This window comes from Diuraphis noxia, unplaced genomic scaffold (assembly GCF_037042655.1).
Source record: "Diuraphis noxia isolate RWA-SAM2 unplaced genomic scaffold, SU_Dnox_SAM2 contig0003, whole genome shotgun sequence".
Taxonomy (NCBI): Eukaryota; Metazoa; Arthropoda; class Insecta; order Hemiptera; family Aphididae; genus Diuraphis; species Diuraphis noxia.
Window position 1 is genome coordinate 46674293 of NW_028301713.1, and position 26958 is coordinate 46701250.

The 26958-nt window shown below is 27.4% G+C and overlaps 2 protein-coding genes and 1 long non-coding RNA gene across 4 annotated transcripts; 1 reads left to right on the top strand and 2 right to left on the bottom strand.

Annotated features, from left to right (window-relative positions):
* Window positions 1–3702: 3702 nt before the first annotated feature.
* INPP5E (Inositol-3-phosphate synthase) lies at window positions 3703–9733 on the bottom strand. The gene is made up of 8 exons (XM_015515222.2): window positions 8500–9733; window positions 8300–8417; window positions 8022–8244; window positions 7728–7946; window positions 7501–7665; window positions 6416–6583; window positions 4873–4996; window positions 3703–4807 (listed from the first exon to the last, which is right to left on the bottom strand). The coding sequence occupies exons 1-8, from the start codon at window positions 9126–9128 to the stop codon at window positions 4693–4695; spliced, it is 1761 nt and encodes a 586-aa protein (XP_015370708.1). The 5' UTR covers window positions 9129–9733; the 3' UTR covers window positions 3703–4692.
* A 3975-nt stretch (window positions 9734–13708) lies between these two features.
* On the bottom strand, window positions 13709–23189 carry l(2)k09022 (HEAT repeat containing 1 homolog l(2)k09022). 2 transcript variants are annotated; one of them, XM_089221948.1, is made up of 2 exons: window positions 23055–23189; window positions 13709–18810 (listed from the first exon to the last, which is right to left on the bottom strand). In XM_089221948.1, the coding sequence occupies exon 2, from the start codon at window positions 18687–18689 to the stop codon at window positions 13749–13751; it is 4941 nt and encodes a 1646-aa protein (XP_089078074.1). In that variant the 5' UTR covers window positions 18690–18810; window positions 23055–23189; the 3' UTR covers window positions 13709–13748. The 2 variants fall into 2 exon arrangements, with proteins under 2 accessions (XP_089078074.1, XP_015370704.2); XM_015515218.2 differs by lacking the exon at window positions 23055–23189 and adding an exon at window positions 20304–20480.
* A 565-nt stretch (window positions 23190–23754) lies between these two features.
* On the top strand, window positions 23755–24694 carry LOC149057461 (uncharacterized). The gene is made up of 3 exons (XR_016191227.1): window positions 23755–23885; window positions 24415–24457; window positions 24527–24694. It is a non-coding gene; the product is annotated as an uncharacterized LOC149057461 (long non-coding RNA).
* Window positions 24695–26958: the final 2264 nt, after the last annotated feature.

A 26958-nucleotide genomic window follows, 5' to 3' on the forward strand; every position in this document is an offset into this window, starting at 1 on the left:
TTGAATATTAAAGGACATAGACAAATGACAATAGACTCATAAATACATTTATTAATCTCACTCTATACAAAGTAAAATAATTCACAAAACTACTTGTTGATTTGATATATCAATATTTTCTGAAAAATTATCCTTTTAATAATTTGTAGTAGAAGGGGTTGTCGTTTTAAAAATATTATCCCCACTGAAATACAAAAAAAAAAAAATGTGCACCTATAAACTTATTTAAAATCTTGAAAATCTAAATCTAAATACATTTTTTAATAAATGAAAAAAATGAGCGAGCATGCTTAGTGAAACACCTTATATATATTATAGTCTGACGACTCTATAATACTGGTAATAATGTGATAGGTACCGCGTTAAATCACAATTATTAATATCATTTAAGATGTATCAATCACAAAAAATAAAATATAAAAGAACCTCACAAAAGAAGGCAAATTCCATAATTACCAAAGCTGCTGAAGCACTCCCAAGTATCCCCAATAGTTGTGCCTATGACGAAGACGGCCTTTCAGCATAATATAGTATTATATAGGGGCGTATTATTTCACATTTTTTCATTGGATGCAAAACCAATATTGAAAATCTAAAGCAATATCAAAATTGCTCGCTTCGCTCTTATGATTGTGTACCATTTTATTATTTGTATCACAGATTATATAATATTATAAATTATAATAATCTGGTTTATGGTTTATGGTTGAATTATACATGTGAACAATATTATATTTTTTATACGTAGTGGTGCTCCACAAAATATTGTGATAAATAAAAAAAAAATACCAAAATTATTGTTATTTGTTTTATACTATGATTCTATGAAAGGATCTACACAAAAAGTGTGTTATAAATAAATTCATGGGATACATTTGCACACCCTTGCATCTTGCAAATCGCAAATGACGCCAGTGTAGTATTATAAAGTAGATATATTGTACATTATATTGTGATTAAACGATTAAAGTGTTAGTGATTAAATTAAAAACAATAGTATTACCATAGGTATTTTTGTCGAAAAAATTCCATTTGAAAATTTCATTGTGAGTAGGTACTGATTTTAACATATACTAATAAAGTAATAAGTAATATTACTAATATTATACTCTGATATTAGTCTATGATAAAAAAAACTCTATAATAAAAAATATTATTGTTTTTGCAACCAATAAAAAAATATATGTAAGTATATCCTTAAAGTTTCTAGAAACCACAAATAATATTTTTAAATTGCAACAAAATACCTAACTAGAATCATTATTCTTGGTTTTAATATGTAATTTTGCCAAATTTGAACTTAAAATAACTATATAAAAGAAAACTGTTTATGTACCAATATATTATATTTTAGACTTTTGGTTAGAAAATATACTACTAACGTAGAACCTTGCTTTAAATTTTTAATCCTTAGGTATACAAATTGAATATTATATACATTTTAAGTAGGTAACAAAATAATTTGTAAAGTTTTCAATTTATCAATTTGATAAATTTTGTGAAATTTGGACTTTAAATATTTATAAAAAAAACTTGCTTAATATATATTTTCAAACTAATATTATAACAATGTAAATTATTTACAATAATTTGCAAATGTTCGTTTACTTTTTTATGAATTTTGTCAAATTTTAACTTCAAACGCTCATAGACAAATTCTTGTGAATTTACAATCCACTTTTTTTTCTAATTTCCATTAACAAAATTTAATAGAAACCTCGTATTACGTCTTAGACAGAAGGCATTAATTTTATTTTTTTAAATCAAAAATTTCATATGACAATAGTTGAACGAATCAAAATATTTTGAAAATTTTATGTTGTATAAAGTGTCAAAATTAACATTCGGTGGAAATTGCATATCTATGGTAATTTTTTGTTTGTGCGTTTTTTAAAACTGCAGAGAATTTTAAATGTTAACCTTCTGAATGCACAGACTAGATTCACTTTTCAACTTTCCCATCTGAAAATTAATCATTATTTTGAATTTTTATTGTTTACATGCTATATGCATATTATTATCATTTATCATCATTGTAAAATCAATACCATTGCACCGGTTAGAAGTTTTATAAACAATTTTCATTTGAAAATGCAGTTTTGATTTTTCCATTTTGACACATCTAAATATAGATACTAAATACTAATGTTAAAGAAATAATAAAATAAAAACAAATAATAGTACATTTTCAAGTTATGTGAAAGTTACCTGTAACCTATAGCATTTATATCCATTAAGCTTTATGAAAATTATTTCACCAAATTGAAATGAAATAGGTGATATGCATTAAATAAATAATTGTTCTTGGAGATATGAGTCAGTAGACAATGATTTAAAACTACAACGGCTGCCAAAGAAGAAAGAAAGTCCGAGCTATGATATTGTTGCACTCTTTTATTTTTTAAATAAATATACAATTTGTACTAATCAAAGCACAATAAGTATATGGGCTTATGTAAAAAAGGAATAATACATTGTGATTTACGTGATTAAGAAGTCACTCACCAGTGATTCATTGCTTGAAATGACGAGGGGTGAAGGTAAAGGATAAGATCTCTGCACCATCTCCTTTTCTGTAGTCAACGGCGAGGATTATTGAGAAACGTTAAGGTAATTAAGTTAATGATTAGTGAGTTATTATGGTTTGCCAGGCGTGAGAAAGAACGCATGTAAAATATACATTCTTTTTCGATCGCTTTAAGATGTAAATAATTGCGGAGCTTTAGATTTGTATGGCGGAGCATTGGTTAGTTGTCGTAGTGATATTCTGGTAAGTTTGGATTTTGTTTAAATTCAATTTAATTGCCGAGCCCCACAATTGAAATCCTTAAGTTCAGGTTGATTTTAAAAATGTTTTGTAAATTAGCAGTTTAATTTTTATGCTTGTGCATTTATTTTTTGATAGACTAGTTTTGAGCTATCGAGAAGGAGTTTAAAAAATTAATCTTTTGAATTTGATGTGTGGATGATCCCAGATTAATCTTTTGTAGTTTTGTCTAGGGTGAGGCATAAATATTTTACTGTATTGGACGAATGCATAGGTTTTTTTTTTTTATATATTCACTGAGACTGGAGGGCTAAGTCCGTGTTTTAAAGCGAAGGTGGTTTACATTGACTTGGTATGGTTCAATTTGATTCTCCATTTGGAGTAGGTATCTTGATGAAATAAGACTTAGATGAGCTTGAAGATTACTAGAGACTAGAGGATTTTCATGGATTGAAATTATAACTTTGTCGTCAGCGTAATCGGCAACAAGGATGTTTTCAAATATAGGTTGATCTGATGAGACATGTATGTTAAATAATAAAGAAGATAGAACACTATCTTGTGGTACACCTACATTGATTAAAGACATTACTCTTTTATGAATTGAAAAAGTAATTCACCAACTTTTCACTTTTACCATTGATTAGCAAGATTTATTTAAAATATACATAATATGAACATCAATCAAAATTTATAAAATAATAAATTATAATTAAATAATGTATAGTATTTAGATTAAAACTTGCAATATTGTCTTTAGAGTATGTTTGATTGATAAATTATAATCAACAGGCTTAGTTATTGAGGATTGCAAAATAGCAAAATCTAAATTTAAAAAAAAAAATATATTGGTACAAAAAAAAGGTATACAAATAAATGAGAAATAGTTGAGTACTTATAATATTAAAACATTTATTATAAAATTCTGAAATCCATACCTGTTAATATAATATTATAATCACATCAATAACATCTAAAACTAATGAACAAAAAATTGAAATTTTAATAATGTATGCAATTTTGCATAACACTGGAACTATTTCATAAAATATCACAGTAATTACAATTTTGTCTACCTTTTTATATAGATAATAATAATAATGAAAATATCTGTGTAGTTATCATTAATATTTACAATAATAAATATGGTTACTATGCCATAGCCCACTAGTATATAAAACTATAAAATTAACTGTCAATAAAAAAGTATATAATAATTAATACTTTTTAAGTGGTTATTTTTATAACTTCAATAGATTTATTATCTTTTATTTGGTAGTACCAGGATTATATAAGAATTTTAACTGACTGTACTGATATAATAATAATAATAATAATAATAATAATAACAATATAAATTTAAATAAAAAACATTAATTTTAACAGTGTGAATTGTGGTTAAACAAAAAATAGATTTAAAACTAGGTGTAGTAAAGTAAAAAGATAATAATTAAATTAAGAGTATGACAAGGATTCTAATAAATGGTAAGTGGTATTAAAAATTGCACATTTAGATTTTACTTTGACTAGACAAAATTACTTTAGTAGGGTTATCTATAAAAATTCAAAAAAATGTAATTACAAAACAATAGTAAAATGAAAGCACCATAGACAGTCAAGCAAATTAAAAATAGCTGATCGATTTACCTTTTACATGCAGTCTTTTAATGCGTGATTTATATGATTATGTCATTTGACTTTTTGATAGTTAATCAATTTTGATTAATAAAAATTATTTATTATTTGATCCCCCTTTAGATATTATTCTACAAACTAAATATATATACCTTGTTCCAAATAAGAGCACACGGGCAAAACCGGCTTTGTTACGTAAATTTGGTGAGCTCTTATTTGGAACAAGGTATAGTACCCTTTTAAGAAGATTTTATCACTTTTTGCCTAGTTTAAGGCTTATAAGCTTTATATTATTGTACATTACAAACAGCAGAGGTTCCAACACGTTTGTCCATACTTGCTGCTCGTCTTTTGATTGCTTCTAAATAAACATCACGATTAAATTGTCCAGCAGCTAAAGGCATACTGAAATATATTCATATATTAATTATGCACAAATTACACTTTTTCAAATATATTTTAATTCTTACGTATCAATACCAGGCCGAATTGAACACTTATAAAGACCCCAAACTGGTTTATGGTCAGAAGTACATACTGTCGGAACCGAACAGTAAGTTAAACATTCAATACTAGATGAATTACATGTGGATCCTGCAAAAACAGATTTATCATACAATAAAAATTTAACAATAACTGATTTAAAAAAATAGACAAATGATTTAAAAATTGATTTGTAGTCAATACTAATAAAACTGACACAGTATGCAATGGAAACCTGTAAAAAGTACAAGTACCATAATAACTTGTATACTCTTTACCAACTACCATCATGGGGCACCAACGACGCGACACAGTTGACTCTTCTACCACACCACAAAGGCACAAAGTAGACAAATTGTGCTAGACGAGTATCGACCGCTAGCAATCGGCTTGCTCTCATTTACGCACCGTCACTCCGACAACTCTTTGTATAGATGACAGCAGGCACATATTACCGCAAACATATTGTCGGTTATTATTATTTTAACGAGTTATCTATTGGCCTGATGAGTGCTTAGTGACTTTATTCACAACAAAGTGACATCTTATATTACAAACTTAAGAGAAGGGACACACATAGCGGTTGAACCGCCTAACTAATTCAAATTATTTGATTTTAAATGTAACTGCCTAATACGCATTCACATTTATATGATTCAACTGAAAAAATGGTTATGGCTGAAAAACTGACCGCTATGAGTGGCCTATGGCTAAAGCGTGTTGTGTAAAGTTCTGAGTGACATTTGCCATCTCCACTAGGCTGCATTTTGAAACTGGACTACAGCAACAAATAACATCACTGTAGCCACATCAATGCATAATATAATATAATGAAATTGTAATTTAATTGTTGTTGTAGTTGTTTAATTGTAATTTTCATAAAAATGAATATTTAGGTGATAAATAATATTTTTAAATGTGATTAATTCTGTTTCAAATATGTTTAAACATTATTGAAGGAGAAAACTATTCTTAGTTAGAACCATTGAAGTTCTGAATCATAATTTTCCAATCAATGTGATTATTGTTAATAATTGATGAAAAACCTGAAACCTCATTACCTACCAAAATATGTTTAGACTCTGTTTTATAATCCAATAATAAAGCTAATGAATCTACTGAAGAAGTATAACCATGCTTTATAAATCAATTCAGAGGTTTATCAAAGCAATTTTTTTGTAAATAGTAAGAATGACTCAATATTTTTGGCAAGGCAAGTCACACGAGAAAAATGAATTTGTAAAATTTACTTAATTAATCTGGCCAACACACCAATATTTTTTATTACGCCCACCACAATCAAATGTCAGGGAGACAAGTATTCCTCTTTAACCACTCCACAATTATGCCACTGACTGTACTTAAAATTTAATTAGATGTTTATAATTTATTTTCATTGAAAAAATGAAATTTAATGTAATTAAAAAAACCTTCAGGGATATGCACAATAGTATCTGTGTAATTTGGGTTTTAGTATTCACTAGTATTAGCTATGATGTCACTAAGTTGTAAAATGTGTGTATTATTTACCTGTGGGACTAGGTAGTACTTGTTGTTTCCCACATTTGAAAAGAATTCTATCTGTATACGAAGGTGTTCTTTGTTTAGCAGATGTATCAAACATTTCAGTTCCTGGATCATACTTATATGTTGGTGCAAATGTTAATGGGCCTTCTTGGAATCCACGAAATACCAAACCTACAATACAGATTTTACTTTATGTTAGTTATATTTAGTTAAACATGTTATATCAAAGATTGCTATCTCATACAAGGAAAATAGCAAAACAAGTTTATCAAAATGTTTTAAAACTGTAAAGGGTAATTTTAAAGATTAACATCTAAATTCGATTTTTTTACACATTAAACACAACTTATTTCTCTAGAATAACTTTCTATTCATTACACATGATACATATAACTATAACAGCTTGTTTTCTTACATTCTACATTTGAGAAAATGGTTATTTTTGGTTTTCAATTTTCAGTATAAATTGTTTTCATTTCTTTATATTGACATTATGTGGCATTTGAGATATTTTAAATAGGTAGGTACTTTTTCTACTTTTAATAGATTTTTTAGATTTTTAATATGATAAGAATATATGTAAAATAAAAAAAAAACTAATTGGAATTAGAGTGGCCTACAGTAAACCACTAAAAATATAAAAATAGTAAAAAGTACTCAAAATAATGGTAACTTATGGCCAAAATTTGAACAGATTATTAAACTAAACCAAAAAAATATAATAGTTGTTAAAATAAATTGGTCTATAAATCCCATATGAAATACATCAGGCCATGTCTCATACATGTAACACTGTTTCAAACAAAGACCATGTCACAAATACCAAACACGTGGTTAAGAACATTTAAATGTTGACTGCTAATCTTTTACTGCTGAGTTCACAAGGGTGGCTTATTACGTTAAATAATATAAACTTTTTAATTTGCTTTAAATTTCTTAAGTCTTAGATTTGGAAAAACTATAGATAATGGCTATAAATTTACTGATATTAAATATCTTCATAATTCTATGACTATTAAATTGACAATTTATACTTAATAATATTAATTAAATACAATTATTAATTAACTAAACATAACTTGACTTACCATTTGAAATACAGTCATTCAGTTGATCAGAAAGTGTTTGATGCATAGGTGAAATCAAAGGAAATCTATGTTGTGTTATCCATTTCATGACTTCAGGTCGTGAATGGGCTAATCTGAAGTTAAGATCTCCACACCAAAATACATAATCAAAATTATTTGTAACATCTTAAAAAAATGTTGTATTAATATGATTGATTAATTAACTTTAAACAATTCAATGCATATACCTTTTGTTTTATGTTTAATAGGCAAAAGTTTTGGAAGTTCCAAGGATTTAATAATTCTACGCACATCCTGTAAACGTTCTTTAACTTTTTCTACATGTGCAGTAAGATGCGATGTTATAAATAATATCGATGACCCAAATAAAGAAAACGAAATTGCAACAGCGCCTTTTGTTCGAAATGCAGTTCCTGGTCGAGTGCTAAAACTTGATTCTTCGGGAACTAAAAATAAAGATAAAATATAAAATAAATAATCATACATTTCTTTAAAATATCGAAATAATTAAGAATTATTACCAGAGCAAAACCAAATTAAATCCCTTCGAATATAAATAGCTAAATGTAATGTGCCTAATGAAGCAGAATGAAAAAGAATGTGTGATGGACCAATAGTTTCTTGAATATTTACTTCCCATTCAAATTTATCAGGATAACTTTCTTGGGTACCTATAGCAAGAATATCTGGCAGATGAGGAACAGTGTCAGGCAGTAATAGTTCATTTAGTTCAGGTGGAGGCGCCTATAAAATTAATATTATTATATAAAATTTTAATTTTACTAAGAATTTTATTTACTTGGCCATTCATGTTCCATGTTCCAACATATATACGAACTTCACGATTATGTAAAACTCGCTCCAATTCCATAGCTCCAAGTAAAGAATTTCCTGCAATACGCCCATGTAAATAGTTTCTGTACAAAAATAAAATAAATACATTTACCTATGAAAGTATTTATATAAATATCAAAATAAAGGTAGATATATATGTTTTACCGTTCTTTAACATCAGAGGTTGGGATAAGATGTAATACTTGTACCGCAAATAAAGCTTGTCTGGCTAAACTATCCATAGAGTTATTTTTAGTCTCAGTTTTTTTTAAATATTCTGATGCTGTTAGAGTAGTTGTAGATGATGGCCGAATTGGCTTAAAATCTGCTGTATTCATACTAGGAGTTTTTGGAATAATGATACTATCAGCAGACACATGTTGTGCATTGCTAAACATTTTCCGTAATCTGTCACATTTTTCCAAAGAAGGTGTTGATGGTTCATTTGATTCAGTAGCTTTATATTCTGAATTTACACCGTTGGTTGATGAATGTAAGCCCAGACTCAAAGATCGTTTATGAGAAGTATTGGGTTCCACTGTACAAGAACACACATCAGGTTCGATTGAGTTTTCTACATTTTGGAAATCAGATGGCGTCTTTGTTGTCTCGGTAATCGCGCAACATAAAGAAACATTTGTGCTTCTATTGAGTGGATTAGAAACATTACGATATGGACCATCTAATGTTTGTTTTGAAGTATCAATTTCAGACGTTATTGATTTTTTTTTCCTTAAATGTAGTATACTTAACAAGCTCGATTTTTTTTTAGGTGAAATATTCTGTTTATTCATTTTTATAACTCACAGCTTGGTCATAATAATAGAAGTCGAGATCAGTTTTCAGCACAGCCGTATTTAAAAAAAAAAATGCTTACATATAATGACTAGGAAAATATTGTAACGTATTCATATTTTAACCATACTAATAGTTACAGCATGACTAAAAATTTTGCTACGTTAAACTTAAAAAAAGGTACTTAATAGTTAAAATACTTATATCTAATCTAAATTCTAAGTGGTTGGCCGAGCATGATTAAAATTTGGTAGTTTGGCTCAGTAAAGTTTATAGACGTAGAACCATAGTCCATAGATATATTATCTATGCGTAGAACGGTTGTCGTTTCATTTTTTCTTGATAAACTTACTGATATAAACTTTCTTGTTGTAACCACAATTCGAGTTATGGTTATCTAATTGTTATTAATCTACCATCAACGTAAATAATGATTGCATGGTTTATAGTTTATATACTGTTTAATGTTTAAAGTCTTAAGGTAAAGGGAAAGACTAAAGGTCTATTATATACTCAGACACTCAGTGAGTATTACTCACTACTCAGTATACTCCATAATATGAATTACTACAAAAAACAGAATACAAATATAAATATAAGTTGGTATATATTTATATTGTATTTATTTATTTTAGATAAACGGCAAAGATGGCTTAAGTACAATATATTATAATAACATACCAATATACCAATAATAATAAATACAATAACATAATATGACATAAATCCCAAACCCAAACTTATATAAATTTTAACTTATTATATATACGTATTCCTATATTCTGTGCTAAGTATTGACTTATTGACTATATAATTTGTAGTTAGAGAATAATGACTACTGAGTATTGATATTTTCTAATTATCATTTTAAAATGTAATGAAAATTATTTAACCATTACTCAATAGTACTGACTTCTGTGTAGAGCAAGAAATTTATTTTATTTTTATTTATAACATAATACAGTATTTACCATTATTTTTACTCGATATTTTCCATCAGCATTCAGCGCTATTCTATTCTGTGGCTATACCATTCGATAATGAATTACGTACTGCATCAGTGGCCATAAATGTATTGTGAATTTGTGAAACGTACGATTCCGTGGTCAATATGAAACTACAGTTGTATAACCATTCACCAATACTGCTGTACGCGGCGTCAGTAGAAAAAAACTTATTAATAACCAGACAGAAAAAAAGACTAATCGTTTAAGGGGGACATGTTATTCATCTCTTTTTTTTTATAGCGCATTTCGAACTTTGAAAACGTTGATTCAAAAAACAGCATACCATGTGTCCAAGTAAATATTCAAAATAAAATTATGAATATTTAAGTGTACTATATGAAAGTTATAGATAAGTATACTAGGTACTCTAACTTCACCATACACAATTACACAATAGATTCCTATATTTTACCTATACAATCCAATATTTATTTTTAAAATACCTACATTAACATATAAGTAGGTGCCTGCTATATTATATTACCATTCAGCAGATACTATTAATTAAATTAACATTAAACTTGCTTTAAACTTTGTTTAATACTATGGTACCGGTAGGCGGAAAAAATGACCACGGAAAAAAACCCACGAAAATAAAAATGTTTTTTATATTGTTTTGTTGATTAACTCAAATACCTATCATAATATAATCACATAGTTATTTTATTTTGTGATTAAACAGTACATAATATTAACTATAAATATAATCATTAACAAATGTCATAAGTGATGATATCACAATATTACAGATAATAAAACATAATCATAATAATAATCGCAATAGTCGGAAAAATAATAATTGTCACAACCAACCTTTATTTGACGTTATAATCTCCTTAACTTGGGTGTAGGACGTGTAGGTACAACAATTACAGCCAACAACCAAGTGTATACTAATGGAATACTACTTATTATTTTGTTAGTACCTATTTGGATGGATACAAATACCTGTCATTTTTCAATAAATTTAAATTTTATTACCTAACTAATATTTTGACTGGTTCAAGCAAAGTTCAATTTACTTACTTCATTCACTAGTATGATAATCAGTAAATGTGTAATAAAATATAATTGGGTGTATTGTGATTCCATTCCCCTTGTATAAAACCATTGTAATATAAGATTAAACTTGAACAAATAACAAACACTCGTATTATTTTCCAAACTTATATTTATATTATATTAATATAATTATATAATTTCCCAAAGTGCCTTCGCTGGGTTCTTCCCTCAAGATACTACATATACGGGGTGATTCTTTTATCATTGAACACTCATTATTTAAAAAAGTATTTACTTTTTTCAAAATATTTTTTTACATAGTTTCAAGTTGTTAAAAACCAACGTTTTTATTAAAAAATTATATTTTTAAATATTTTTCTTATTATTTTGATACGTAAAAATCGAATTTTGGACGAGTAGTTTATGAGTTATAAGTATTTAAAGTTTAGATTGGCGGAGTGGAGTGGTACGGGGTTACCCCGCAAAATGTTTATCCACTACTCCGCTTGTCCAAACTTAAAATACTTATAACTCATAAACTACTCGTCCAAAATTCGATTTTTACGTATCAAAATAATAAGAAAAATATTCTGCTTTGGAATATGATATTAAAACTCTATGTTGTCATTCAAAAAACTTAAAAAATATTTAAAAATATAATTTTTTAATAAAAACGTTGGTTTTTTAACAACTTGAAACTATGTAAAAAAATATTTTGAAAAAAGTAAATACTTTTTTAAATAATGAGTGTTCAATGAAAAAAGAATCACCTGGTATAATAATTTTAAAAAAAACATCATTTATGCTTATTTAACTTTTTTTTTATTTACAGATTGTATAAACTAGATTAAAAATAAAAAAATATTATATAATAATTATTATATTAAATATAGATGTATTAACATTTATTTTATATTTTAATTTTTTCGGAGAACTTTTTTTCCGTGGGCTTTTTTCTTTGGGTTTTTTTTCCATGGGCTTTTTTTCCGCGATTCTATGGTACCATAATATACAAAAACAATGTATGTAGAAAAAATAATACCAATTTAATAGTAAAACAAACTAAATTTTGGAATAAAATTCCAAATTATTTCCAATCGCATATCAAATAATTTTTTGGTAAATAGCTCATTATTATCTAATGTAATACATTATAAATGTAAGTACTACTAATTAATTTAAGGAAAACTTATTTATGGTTAAAAGCAGTTAAATCAAAATTTATAAAAAAGCTTATCTATTTTTTAATACATTCGATAATATTATTATGTTCTAGATTTTTGAATCACATATTTTTATCGGTATACAGAAAAAAAAGCCACATGTAAAATAATCCATGGAATTAAAAGCAAAATAAAACTTTTTGATAACATTTTCAAATATTTAATTTTTAACACAGTGTAATATAACATAAAATATGTAATTCATACTGCAAGGTGAATATTTAAAAAAAGAATCACACTGTACCAAGTATAATTACATTATGTAGATTATAGGTATAATATCTAGGGTAAGACATAAATCAATTAATTTCAAGATAATATTACGTAGGCAGTGTCGGCCTGGCCATGGCCGCGAACACATCTGGGGTCTCCTGCGTTATTTATGTCGAGGGGCCCCGATATTACTAAAAATAAGATATTTCACTACTTATAAACATTTTTTATCATTTTATAAAATAACATGTTTGGGGGCCCTTCTGAAGAAATGCATCCGGGGCCCTTTAAGTACCAGGCCGACACTGAACGTATAGGTAGTTCATCCACAAAATACCATATTATTTTTGTTCAAGTTATGACATTTGTTGGCGTTATACAAGGAAATTTCCTTTTTTGGTTAAGATAAAACTATTTTATTGAACTGTCTTTCAGTCTCAAGATTTCTCTTCTTTTTGTATATTAATTTTTATCTGGCCCACCTAGTAATAAATATGTATTATTCAAATGTATAGTAAAAGTTGTATATAATATTATGCATTTTTTTATTTTATTGAAAGTAAGGCTTCAACAGATAAGTCATTAGCCTGCGGTTGTAGATACAATGTTATTAATATAATGGATACTTTAGTTATGATTGTATGTTATATGATTACAGATTAAGTGATGCAGTGTTATATATTTTACATTATATTTGCATTTTTTGTACCTTCAAAAATCATTGAAGGAAAATAAATCCAACAAGTTTTAAAGATAATCTATTGTATTAAACTTTTTGTTGAAGATTGTACAATTAACCAAAGTTCTTGTTATACAAAATATAATATTTAACTATTATATTAATATAAATGTATATATATATATATTTTATACATATGGATGTTTTTATAATATTGTTATATTGTAATAATAAAATTTGAGGAAAAATCATTTAGGAAAAGCTAATTATCAAGTGGAAATACAATATTATACCGGGGTGGATACTCAATAGCTTGCTGAGTTATGTATCTTAGGTAGTTATGATGTGCCCATTTGTTATGAGGTTATGACATTAATTTTATTTTGTATATTAGATTAAGAATTATTTTTAAGCTTTATAGCTTGTGCAATAAATGAAGAATAGTTAAAAATAAATATTTTTACAATAATATATTTAACTAATTGTTAACATGTTTTAACAAAAATAACTTTCAATGGGCTCATTGACATATTTTTCCATTTGTTGAATTGCTTTTCGAGTTTTTCGTTCAATGTCTTCCTGTTCATCTTCCATTAATTCAGCTAAAAACGGTATTGAATCTGGTAGTAGTGGTAAGTAATTTTCTCCCAATCTCTCTGCCACAGCTAATGTAGTATCAATGCATATTGATCTGACTTCAGGCAAACGATGTCTAGCTTTAAGCATAATCTGACAATTTATATCCTTCCATAAGGTGTCATCTGTTACAGCAGCTATTAAATTAGATATACATGGTATTACATAATTTTGACATATATTGTTGTAATCTTCTAATTCTACAGCTTCCAAAATATTAACAAGTGGGTTCATAATTATTTCAAAACGATCTTTGGTAGTAAAATTAATTGTATCATACTTGAATACATTTGATAGCGTTGAAACTATAGATTGAATAAGCAATGTTTTTTCAACTTTAGTGCTGGATTTACATTGTGTTAAAATCAAATTAGCTGTTGGTATCAAATTTCCAGCAAATAAAAGATACAATCCTTTAAGCTCACTGGATAAGACGTTTAATAATTTAAAAAAGATTAGTACACGAATTTCATTATTTGTACCATTTTTCCATTCATTTAATTTATGATAAAATGTACGGAATGTTGATTCAGAACATTTTAATGCTACTTCACTTATTGCAGATATAACTGAACTCTCCACCATACTTGTTTTTATATTTTCAGATTCATGAGTAAAACAACAAAAATCTAGAGATTTTAAGAGGAACGTTGTAAATTCTTCAGTCATGGAATTTTTAAAACTATTTTTTGCAATGTTCAACACATATTGGAATGCAGTAAATTTTAGGTTTCTTACAATTTCTACCAAAGTATTACTTAATACTGGTTCTAAAATTCTTCCTGGTATTTCTGACAACTTTTCACCCAACTGTTGAAATTTAGTTCTTATTATAGATTTATAATTATCATTTTCGTCTGCTGAACTGTCATCACATGTAGCTGACAATAATGATAGTTCATAGATTAAAGGTACTAGATAAGGACTCAAAAAATTTTTTAGTTCTGATATTATTCTTAGTAAACCAGTCAGTATACTTGGTAATAAAGCTCCATCATCCATAACACTAATGTCATTTAATTTATGGAGAACAGATATTACTGTTGGAATTATTAATGCAAAACTTGAGATGGCTTTAGTTTTTAAGTTGGAAACCAACTCTGCAATACATAACACAAATGTTCCAAGTAATGGACCAACAGATACATCTTGTACAGATTTAGTAACTTTCTGAAGAATTCCATTAAATACATCTATATTTTCATTTATATTCGAGCACTTGGTGACTAATGTAATAGAAATAAGAGCAGTTTGTTTAACATTCAAATCTTCTTTCGTATTATAGCTAGACATATTGACTATTTTAGACAAAGGTTCAAGTAATTTTGATGTTTGATATTGTGTTAATGATTTAGACTCCAATAATCTTTTGTTCAGTAAATCCATAGTTCTGTGTTGAGTAGATTTGAGGTCAACAAATGTTAATATATAATTTATAGCATCAACAAATATATCAAGAGGAAGTAAAGCATTTACTTTGTCTAGAATGCTATAATATTTGATAGGCATTAAGTTTTTTGAACAACCATTATTACCTTGACGTTGTACAAACCATAAGGTATTTTTTATAATTTCAGTGAAACCTTCTTTTAATGTATCATTAGATGAACAATACATAACTTTGGACACAAATATATATGATGATAATAGGTTGGTAATAAAAGATACCAAACAATATTTTAATTTATGTAATTTGTTAACAGAATAGTTTGAAATGTCAATCAGTGTTTCTTGATCAGATTCTCCTTTTTTAAGTTCTATAAATTTACAGTAATTCAAAATGTTGTTACACATATCAAGCAAAACATTTATTGGGCATTCAGCACAGATATCTAAACATATAGTATTACTAGATACTTTATTTTTAGTATCGATTGTACCAGATATGTATTCTTTATGTACTAGTACAATTAATTCCCATAAATAACTGTTGGTATTCAAAGCTTGAACAAGGTATCTTAATAACGTTCCTCGTCTATGCTCAGGTATATCCAAAATACTACGAGCAAATACTGATAACGCTTTTCTTGTTACAACTTGGCCTTCCTTTAATAAAATAGGAATAATAGTGTTAAGCACTTGACAAGTAATTTTGAATGTATACTCATCATCTTGGCGCATTACAGAATTACCCATAAAAGTGAATATAGTCATTACGTGTAAAATAATTTGATCTGGTACCATTTGAGCACAGTTTGATAATAAAATTAATGCATGATGTTGAGTTTGTTGATTTGGAGATAAACGCATGGTCGAGACAATTAATTCAAGGTTAAGGTATTCAGAAACTTTGGATTTTTCTGTTTCATTTTTAGTCATTGTACAACAATTTAGTATACAGCTTAAACATAATTGTTTAGTGTATTCAAGTAAACTAGACTGATCTTCGAACTCTAAGCATTTTTTTAGTATATGAAATAAAACTGGTGTCAATCTAGTAACATTTTCTAAACTGTTTTTATTTTGAATTAATTCTAATAAAGCAATTCCATTTTTCCAGAGCACGCTGTTAGGTGAATAATCATACATTTTTTCAAGGTGAGAAATGAACATTATACTGTCAAAGCTAACTTCATGAATAAAACTTTTAATGGAGTCTATAATAGCATTATCTTCTACTTTTGCTTGTAAATCAAGTAGAGTCTTTATTAAGTTCAATTTTAAATCATCAGACATGGAATTAAACATTTCAGTTGTTAGGCTTTGAACAAAAATTGTGACAGGACATATCAATTTTCCAGATCCAAAGTTTAATACAGGAGTTGTTTCTTTTAAATATTTTTCACATATAGGCCATATGCTAACCCAATCTATGACACTAGGATGAAGTTTGTTGAGAGCAAATTTAAAAATATGTGACTCAGCTATATCAATTTGTGTTTTTTGTAATAGTTCAAGACCATGGTTCATTACACTTAGACACACATTTGATGAATTAAGTGCTGATAAAACATCAAATAATTTTAGTCGTAATGCAGAAGAAATATCAAAATTGCAAGCGGTTTTAAATAGCATTTCTAATGTATTTTTAGCATCAATGTCATCAGTTTGTAATGCAATCATTAAAATAAGACGAATTTGATCACCATCTACTAGGATATGTTGACGTTTACTAATGATATGTTTTATTAACCACATATAAGATGAAGAGTTAGTGTCTTTGTAGGTTCTATTCAACTTTTTGAGGAATGCCATAGTTGTTTTTCTAATATGTTGTGCATCAGAGGCCAAACAACACAATAAGGTTGGAATTACTACATTCCCAGCAGTTAATGACACTAAAAATGAAACATTTTTATTAATTAATGAGTAAAGACTATTACAAATTTGTGTAATTTTAATGTTTCCAACCCATAAACTTTCACAATACACTTGAATACGTTCTTCATCACTCGAATACTGTTTACTAAATATACTATCTTCAATTTCAATCTTGTTATTTTTTGGTTCTTCAATAACTTCATCAACATCCATTTTTTCATCATCATCAACCATTAATGTACTTATGTGTTTATTTTTTTCTATAGCAGGTGAATCTTGTAGCAACTTCCAAGAAGTTTTGTATTTATTTTTAACACTTTTAATTATTTCTAAATACCAAGGATCATTATTAGAAGAGTCCATTATTAATTTTACTAATTCAATTGTATAGTCATCTTCATTCAAATCAATTAAATTTATTAAATCAGAAGCAAACGAACAAATAGATTTTTCATTTTTTGAGAGTATTATGGTATCTCGAACAGTTAATAAATAGAATATACTTTTGTCACATTTTAAAAGTTTTTTAAAAGCATCAATTTGTAAATTGGAGTGTTCAGCCATAAATTTAATACAAGAATTTGAAATTTTGACATTTGATAAATTTCTTGTTGATTTGAAAATAACACTCAATAACAAAGTACAATTATAATAAAGTTGTTCATGTTTAACTATTAAAATTTTTTTAACCAAGCTTGATCGTAATTTTTCTGTGTATGTTATGTATTTGGACATAACACCGATAACTATTAAAGAAGAAACTGTAAATGGCCGTGCGTCAGATTCAAGACCAGCAACTATTGATGGAAGAAATATTGTCACTAAATTATTCTTTGAAATAGAGGATGACGTAAAAGCAGCAACTAAAACTTTGGCATAAAAATTAGTCCAAACTGTAACTAATTCTTCACTAGCTTTATTTTCATCAGTCACTTTAATAATAATAGAACAAATAAGTTTTAATAATCTTGTATCATTAATTGCTTCCGCGATAAAGCTTTGTTCATTAATTTGAACTCCAGTTTTCCTAGATCTGGTTAACCACCACCAATTCTTTGCAACTTCAGGGTTATTCTTGAGAGGAATCACTTGTATTAATCTTGTAAATACTTGGGTTGAAACATATGGTAAAGCATAGCCAAGTAATATATCTGTATTATATTGTTCAATATTAAATCGATGTACTAGCCATTCAAGAGCATATAATGCTGGTTTTGAATTGAAATAAGGAGATAACAAACACAAAAATTCCTCAATCAAAGTATCAATTTTTTGGTTTTCTGATACATTCAAAATTGCCCTTTGCTTAGTCTGCCACGAATGGCTAAATAAAGTTGATTTAAATTTGATAAATTTGATATTGATATCACACAGTTCTTTAAGACCTTTCATACCAACTTCAAAAAATGCTGACAAATCATGATTTCCTATATCTTGTGGTTGAATAAGCAATGATGTTTTTTTGTGGCCCAAACTCAATATTGATGTTTGGGGAGCACTTAATTTTTGTAATTGTTTTGCAAGAGATGTTGATGCCATAACTAAATAAATAACCTCTTTTGTAATATGAGATTAATTCAAATACTTACACGATTAATTCAAAAAATTTGAATAAAACATTGATACTAGAATAATGGAATTACAAGTGGTTTAATAACATCTGAAACAAAAAACATTTAAAAATGGTAAAAATGTATTAATCTAAAAAAATACAAAAATGAAATGGGTATATTTTCAATAAATATCAATGGTTTATGTGAGTAATAAATATAATCAGATAAAAGAAAGGGTAATAACTACTATAGTAAAATTACATAAAGGCTAAAATATAATAAAATAAGTCAGAGGTATTCAAACTTTTTCAGCATGCGGCTCCTTTGGGTGTTCACAATATGTTTACGGCTCCCAAATTATTATGAAAAAATTGAAACAACACACGGATACAATATGGGAGATATGTTATATGGGTGATAATAACAGTGACTTTAGTACTAAAAATAAAACATCAAATGTTCGAATCGTAAGGTGTGTCGTTTTCATTTCAATAATGATTGCAGATAATATTTATAATAATTATACAGGACCTAGGTATGATGTTGGTTTTTGGTGCTTTGACACGGCTCCATTTGCAAACTCTCGCGACGCCCCTGGGAGCCGCGACGCACAGTTTGAATACCTCTGAAATAAGTTATACCTATTTATTAAAACATTTTCAGTTGAAATTAGATAAAACTATTTGATCATAAAAAGGGAAGGACAACTTTGTCTCCTAAATACTTTGAATTTAATTAAATATAAAATATTGGTACTCGTATAATATGCTACCTACCGTAAAATAAGCTACCTACCATAAAATAATAACAAATTAACAACAATTTATTACCAAATAATTTATTAATTTACCGTTGTCAAGTATTTCATAATATTTCAATATGTCATTATATATTATTATACATCATATACTATTTTTATATCATTCCAGAAAACTCGCCATTGATCTGAATAAATAATTGATCCTAGTTCTATTTAATTTTGTATTATTGGTAATAAAGTTGCCTAATCTCTTTTTTCAACTTTAAAAATATTTGTTCTATAACCCCATCAACATTTTTACAACACATACCAAAAATCTATGGACCTTGAATGCGAGTACCATAATTTCTTTGAGTCGAATGATCATCATCAATATCGTCAGCATCACTTGATGCATTGTCATCTACATTTGGAATTATATCTCTATTTCTCAATCGTCCTCTATTATATTTACGCTTGCCTTGAAATAGTGACTCGTCAATTTGAACAATTTTCCCTGGACCACCCATTTTCTTACGTTTATCAAACATTGCAACTGCTACATCTCTACATAAATTATTATTCCAATCTACAATTGTATTACGAGTTTTTGTTGTACATTTTTTGGTCATTGAAACTGGTATTTGATACACCCAATACCAAACTAATTCAACAATTTCATTTAACGCTAAACCACTATTACTTTTACCATTTTTATCGTAATATGTAAAAAAAGGATTTTTTTTCTTAAAGAATGATAAAGATGACAACCTTTTCTTTGACATCGTAAATAAGTAGTTTTTATTAAATCACCATTTGAGTCTCTTTTACAATTATTTTTTTGATATTCTTTCAACATACCTCCACAAATAACACCAACTTTTAATTTGGAACAACTACCAAGTTCTGGGAGCAAGTTTCTCTCTTGAAGATATTTAACACATGTTTCCTCATTACATATTATATGCCCATACAAATAGCGCATTGATTTATTCATTTTATTATAAAAAGTAAAACTCGCAACAAATAGGATACTTACACGAACACAACACAGACACAATATAGACTAAAATAATATATCTAACAGTAAGTTATCATGGGTCTTGGTGGATCAGATATCATAATGGCTATTAAGATATAATTTTGTACAACTGCTATAATATGTTATTTATCTTAATGACTCAAATGTACTTTCCTGTAATAAAAATAAAATTAAAAATAACTACGGTAGGTAGCATACTACACGCATACAGTGTTTTGGTAGATACCATTTTATGGGTAGGTAGCATATTAGACGAGCACTAAAATATTTTAACATTAAATATACATAAATGTTACGGACAAAGTAGAGTAGTCGGGCATTATGCACTGTGCTCATCAGTTTTGGGTTAAGTAATGAGTTATTAATAATTGTTTATTATGTTTGTTCACTATACAACAATGTCTGGACAATTTGAATTGCCCGACATACTTTTGGTCAATGTAAAAATGTACTATATAATTTAAAACTATGTAGAATTATTGATACTAAATGATGAGTTACTCTTGACACCAGTTATTCAGCTGTATGCTGCAAACTCCCTCTATATATTATTATAATTTATCATAATTTATAGGTACTAAAGTTTTAGTTTTTAGTGCAAAAATATAATTTATGTTCACATTATCCATTATGAAATTGATATGGAGTAAGGAGTTTAATACAAGTTCTTCTACAGTTACTTAATCTATCAATATTATCTTTCTTATACTGATATGATTTGGAGAGCTTTGGTTATGCTGTGGGTATTTGTTTAAAATTATTTGAGCAATACTCCAGTACTACAGATTTTAAAATGGTGTAGCGTGTTCAGTGTGTTCGACTATTTATTGACATTTGTAATATTTTATTAATTTTTTTTTTTAAAACTTGTACCATGAAAGATGAATTTAATAGACGTTTAAAATTATTATACAATGAAAAAAATTCCCATAATAGCACATTTTTAAATGAAATAAAGTATAAGGAACTAATAAAGAAAATTAAAGAAATAAAAACAAAAACCACAGCTAAAACTGGTACAGAATATAATTTATAAAAAAAATATGTTATGATGGTGGGCGAAATTGAAAAAATTAAGGTTATAATGAAGATATATTTTAAATTTTCAGAAGTGTCAAAAAAAAAAAATGCAAATGTAAAGCAGCAGGTAAACTGTGTAACTCTAAGTGGCACAGTAGCAATCCGTGATCAAATAAATAAATATAGTTACTTTTTAATGTTATAAAAAAAATTTAAATAAATTATGATTATTATGTATACTGATATGTATCTAATAACAATAAATAAATAAATCAAGTATTTATTTTTATGCATGGTAGCATACATTTTCCTTCATGCATTCGGTCATTGTACACAATGTCAGAGCAATGTGTTTTATTTTAACTTTAACCACTAACAATGGGCATTGTGCACAATTATACTCGACTACCTACCCCACTTTGCCGGTAACATAAATATTGCATAGACATTAGACATTTTAAACATAATCAATCTCTGTGATTAAAATTGTACACATGGTCAATATTTTAAGTTATAAAATGCATAAAGGCTACGATTGTTAGAAAAATCCAGTTACATTATGAAATGGAGAGTGGTGCATAATTGTGCTGATGGTCACAGACGCAATTAGTGTTTGATATTTGGGATGGGATTGAAGAAATTTCAGTAGAGAAACAATTTTTTTACATATTCGATTATTCCCATGTGAAACAAAACTTTTATGTTTAATTTGGGGGTGAAGGAAGCTATGCATTTGTAAAGGGCATCTTATCCTTCTTTATGGGTATGGTATAGGCAGGCATGGATTAATGTATAGGCAAAGTAGGCATTTGCCTAGAGCACCGAAGTTTTAGGAGCGCTTGAGACGAGAAATAATATAGAATATTAGAATTACATATTTATGGATAACATGGAAACTAACTACACACACATAAAAAAAAAAGTCAATATGTAATTGAAAAAATATTATAATATTATGAAATTACGTAGACATAATACTATTAATAAAATATATTAGTTTGTAACATTACTTTTGTGTATAATTATTTATAAATTGTATTAAAGAAATACATACAACATACATAATATAAAATATGAGTAATGAGGATGAATAATGCTGTAAAATTATTGAGATATCAAAGACCTGCTAACCTATGAATTATGAAGTGAAACAATTATATACCTAGTATTAAGAATAGAAAAAAAATTAAGAGTATAGAGTAACATGAATCTTTTAAGGGCGCCTAAATTGTTTTGCCTAGTGTATAATTTTGGCTTAATCCGGCCCTGGGTATAAGATTTACAAAATATTGGAAATTTAACTTAGTAATTTTAGTGTTTATGTAATTAAAAAAAAATAAAACTTAACAACTGAAGGTTAATGTTGTCAGCTTATGGTCACATGTTTAATAACTATTTAGCTGTACATAAATAGGTACTATATAAATTTTATATGATTTAAGGCCGTTCATCTAGCTGCGGTTTAAGTTTCGATGGAATTGGAAAAAAATTTAATAAATATATCAAAAAACAATTTAGATTAAAAGGTATTAATTTTAATAGGTACTTACACATAAAACACTAGTAAAGTAGTAACTTCCGGAGCTCAAATAAAATATATGAAAACAAATAAACTTATAGCAAAATAACTTAGATAACCACGTGATACTCGATGAAACAATTATTCACGATAGTGAAGCTGCATGACACGAGGATTGAGCGTAAATATTAGATAAGTGATAACCTGATAACATAGGGACGGGTAGTTTTCCCGGTAAACGGATGCCTAGATACACTACACTGTAGATCCTCTGTCGTCCATTAGATCCCCTAAGTCTATTGGATCCCCGTGCCAAATAGATCACAAGTCATTTAGATCCCCTGTTGTCAAATAGATTCCTCGTGTCCAAGTCCAATAGATCCCTAGATATTATAATATACCTACCTAATAAAAATTATAAATTATAATATTATTAGACGATTAAATAATAATTTGACTAATATGTTTTTATTAATTGTGCAAATATGTTTAAAATATTGACACTGTAAAATTGAGCGCTGACAGTTATACGTTTTTAAGGTTAAGTAAAAATAATCCAATAATTTCAATGTTTAATCCACGGTTTAAGATATTATATATTATATATTGTTCTGTGGATATACTATATATTTGTATATCTTAAACCGTGGTTAAATCAACAACTGAACAACAATAATATACTATATATTTATTATGTTACTGTTATCACAGAATATAACAATGTTATTTTTGTTATTTTCAATTTTCAATTTTGAAACAACATTTTGTTGTTCCAAATATTTACAAATGGTGTTTTCCAAAGGGAAAGAGGCTTTTAAGACCTCCAAGGAAGAATTGAGAAGATTAGATAATGACATTAAAGGTCCTGTATAAAGAACGAAAAGATTAAAATAATTGTATAATCGTTTTATACATTAAAAATTCAGCTAAGTCTTACAAAACTTGGCAATTTTTTTTTATTCCTATTAGCCATATTTTCTTGGAAGGCAAATTGTCTCATCCGTATTCTAATATAATACATGACTGTATATGCTATCAGTGGCGTGCTGAACAGCTATTTTTTGAGGCAACTGCCTCATAGAAAATACGGGTGGGTGGGTTGTGCAACTGGCCACCTGGGCACTAGTTTGATCGTACATTTTAAATATCATATAAATGTATACAATTTTTTATTAAGTGAAAAACCTGATGGTTATAGGGTGGGTGTCAAATTGTATAGTTTGCCTCAAATCTGAAAAATGTTCTGCACGCCACTGTATGCTATAATTTGTTCATCATGTATTGCACATGGAATACTTAATGGCTTAATTTTCATCAAATCAATTGTTATAAGTTCGAAAACATTTGCTGATGAACTATGTTGAGCAAAACTTTCTTCAATTTTTCTTTAGATGTTTGATTCAATTTATTCTATAAATAAAAGTGACACCTAAGGTATGCATTTTTAAATATTTTAAAAATAGTATCAGTTCACTTTTTGATGTATGGGAATATTAAAATCAGAAGTACTGCTGCCATTTAAAGAAGAATCATTAAAATTAGTAGAATAGTTATGTTCTATCAAAATTCTGGAACTCGGCATAAGATCATTACATGGATGTTCAATATTCATTATTGGTTCACAAATTAATTCCTAAAAGTTTATTGAGAAGATACAATTCAAAAATGAGGCTGAACAAGTTAATGAAAGTACTAATTACTAGTATACTAACTATTAATTTCATTATTAAATAAACTTATGTGATCGCACTGATCACAATATTTTTAATTAATTTTGTATAACTCATTGTCTTGTAAATAGTTAAAAGCTATTTTGTGCATATTTAATTAACTTAGAAAAATTAATAATACATTCAAATATTATATAAAGTACAAATTATAAAATGTATTATTTGTTGTATCATTTGTACACTGAATAAATAACTCAGGTTCCCCGGTACTTATATATTAACTATTTCTTTAAAATCTCAGCTTTATTGATTAATAAATACTAATTATTTAAAAATAAAAATTTACTTATTTATCACCATCACATGTTAAAGGTGCTCTGTCAGTATTAGTACTAGTAGTGTCTAATGGATTGTACGTTTGAATTAAATCTTCCTCCTATTATTAAAATTGGTTAAGATTACAACTATTTCCATACTATTTATACATTTTGTATTTACTTATATCATAACTACCTTATTTCCTGAAAACTTCAATCGTTTTCGAGCCGAAAATGGTACCCCATTTGGTTTTAAACGAGGCCGTACTAATGTAGTCTAAATATTTTATTAATAAATGTAATATTATAATTACATCAAAAATTTATTTTACATTTAAAGAAAAGTTGATAATTTGAGAAATTAAATAATTTATAAATTAATAAAATAATTATTATAAAATACCAATTGTTATTGTTATTTTACTTACTGAGCATACAATATTTCCTAATTTATCTTCTATATTATTTTGTTTTTTAATTGAATCAACTAGAAAATGTTGTTCACAAATAACATCATTTGTGTCTAAGTATTCAATATTTAGAGCATCCAACCATTTTTCTTTTAAATATGGATCTTTTGGTGTTACAAATACCGATAGTTTTTTTGTTTTGTTACAACCAATCGTCTAATAATCCAAAATACATTTTAGAGGTGGGAATTTCTGGTCATTTAAACGACCCGAAACAGTAGCAGTCTACTGAAAACTGAATACTGATTCGGTCCTTTAGGAATGAGGATGTGTTGACAGACTGTTCGTGGCTGTAATCGCTGTATATACAGGGTGATTCTTTTAACTGGGTACACTAATTATCTCGAAAAGTATTTACTTTTTTCAAAATATTTTTTTACATGGTTTCAAGTTGTTAAAAAACCAACGGTTTTATTAAAAAATTATATTTTTAAATATTTTTTATCCTTATCATTTTTTAAGTTTTTTACTTTTTTGAAGGACATCATAGAGTTTTAATTTCATATTCCAAAGCAGAATATTTTTCTAAGTATTTTGATTCATAATAATCGAATTTAGGACGAGTAGTTTATGAGTTATATGAGTTATATGTATTTAAAGTTAAGACAAGCGGAGTAGTGGACAAACATTTTGCGGGGTAACCCCGTACCACTCCACTCTGCCAATCTAAACTTTAAATACTTATAACTCAAAAACTACAAGCCCTAAATTCGATTTTTATGAATCAAAATACTTAGAAAAATATTCTGCTTTGGAATATGAAATTAAAACTCTATGTTGTCATTCAAAAAAGTAAAAACCTTAAAAAATGATAAGGATAAAAAATATTTAAAAATATAATTTTTTAATGAAAACGTTGGTTTTCAACAACTCGAAACCATGTAAAAATATTTTGAAAAAAGTAAATACTTTTCGAGATAATTAGTGTACCCACTTAAAAGAATCACTCTGTATATGTCGTCATCTGCCAGTGTCGCGAATAATTCGATAGGTACTACCCATCACTAGTCGTATCAGGACCGAAAGAAAAGTTTCATAAAAAACCGCCATAAGACCTAAAGATCGATATTTGATTTAACCGAATATTTTTAGTACAGGGGCTGGTACCAATGTACCATAGACATATATAACCTAACCTAACCGCGAACAACACATATCCCATGTTTCGTTACGAAACATAATTTGTGCGAGTGAGAAAGACTAAAGAGGTTTTGCATACACAATTTATTTCTTGTAGCTCAGTAAGTTTAAATAGGTGCATTCACCAATATTAGAGCTGTTTTTTGAATCAAAACATTATAATACAATAATAACTATTAGTACGACTTTAAAAGCCAAATTGCTTATAACATGAATCTTAATCTTAATATAAAGTTTCAAGTAATTTAGTAAGACCATTGATCAATGAATTAAAATTTAAAATGATTAAAGTCTAACTTCACCGATTAAAATTTATCAATTAATTTATAGCAGACTAA

Excerpts from the sequence above, each read along its gene's own strand:
- INPP5E (XM_015515222.2), bottom strand. The coding sequence starts at position 9,128 with ATGAATAAACAGAATATTTCACCTAAAAAAAAATCGAGCTTGTTAAGT. Across the intron at positions 6,584-7,500 it reads GAATGACTGTATTTCAAATG|GTTTGGTATTTCGTGGATTC; the intron begins GTAAGTCAAGTT and ends TCTGTATTGTAG. Across the intron at positions 4,997-6,415 it reads AGTACTACCTAGTCCCACAG|GATCCACATGTAATTCATCT; the intron begins GTAAATAATACA and ends CTGTTTTTGCAG.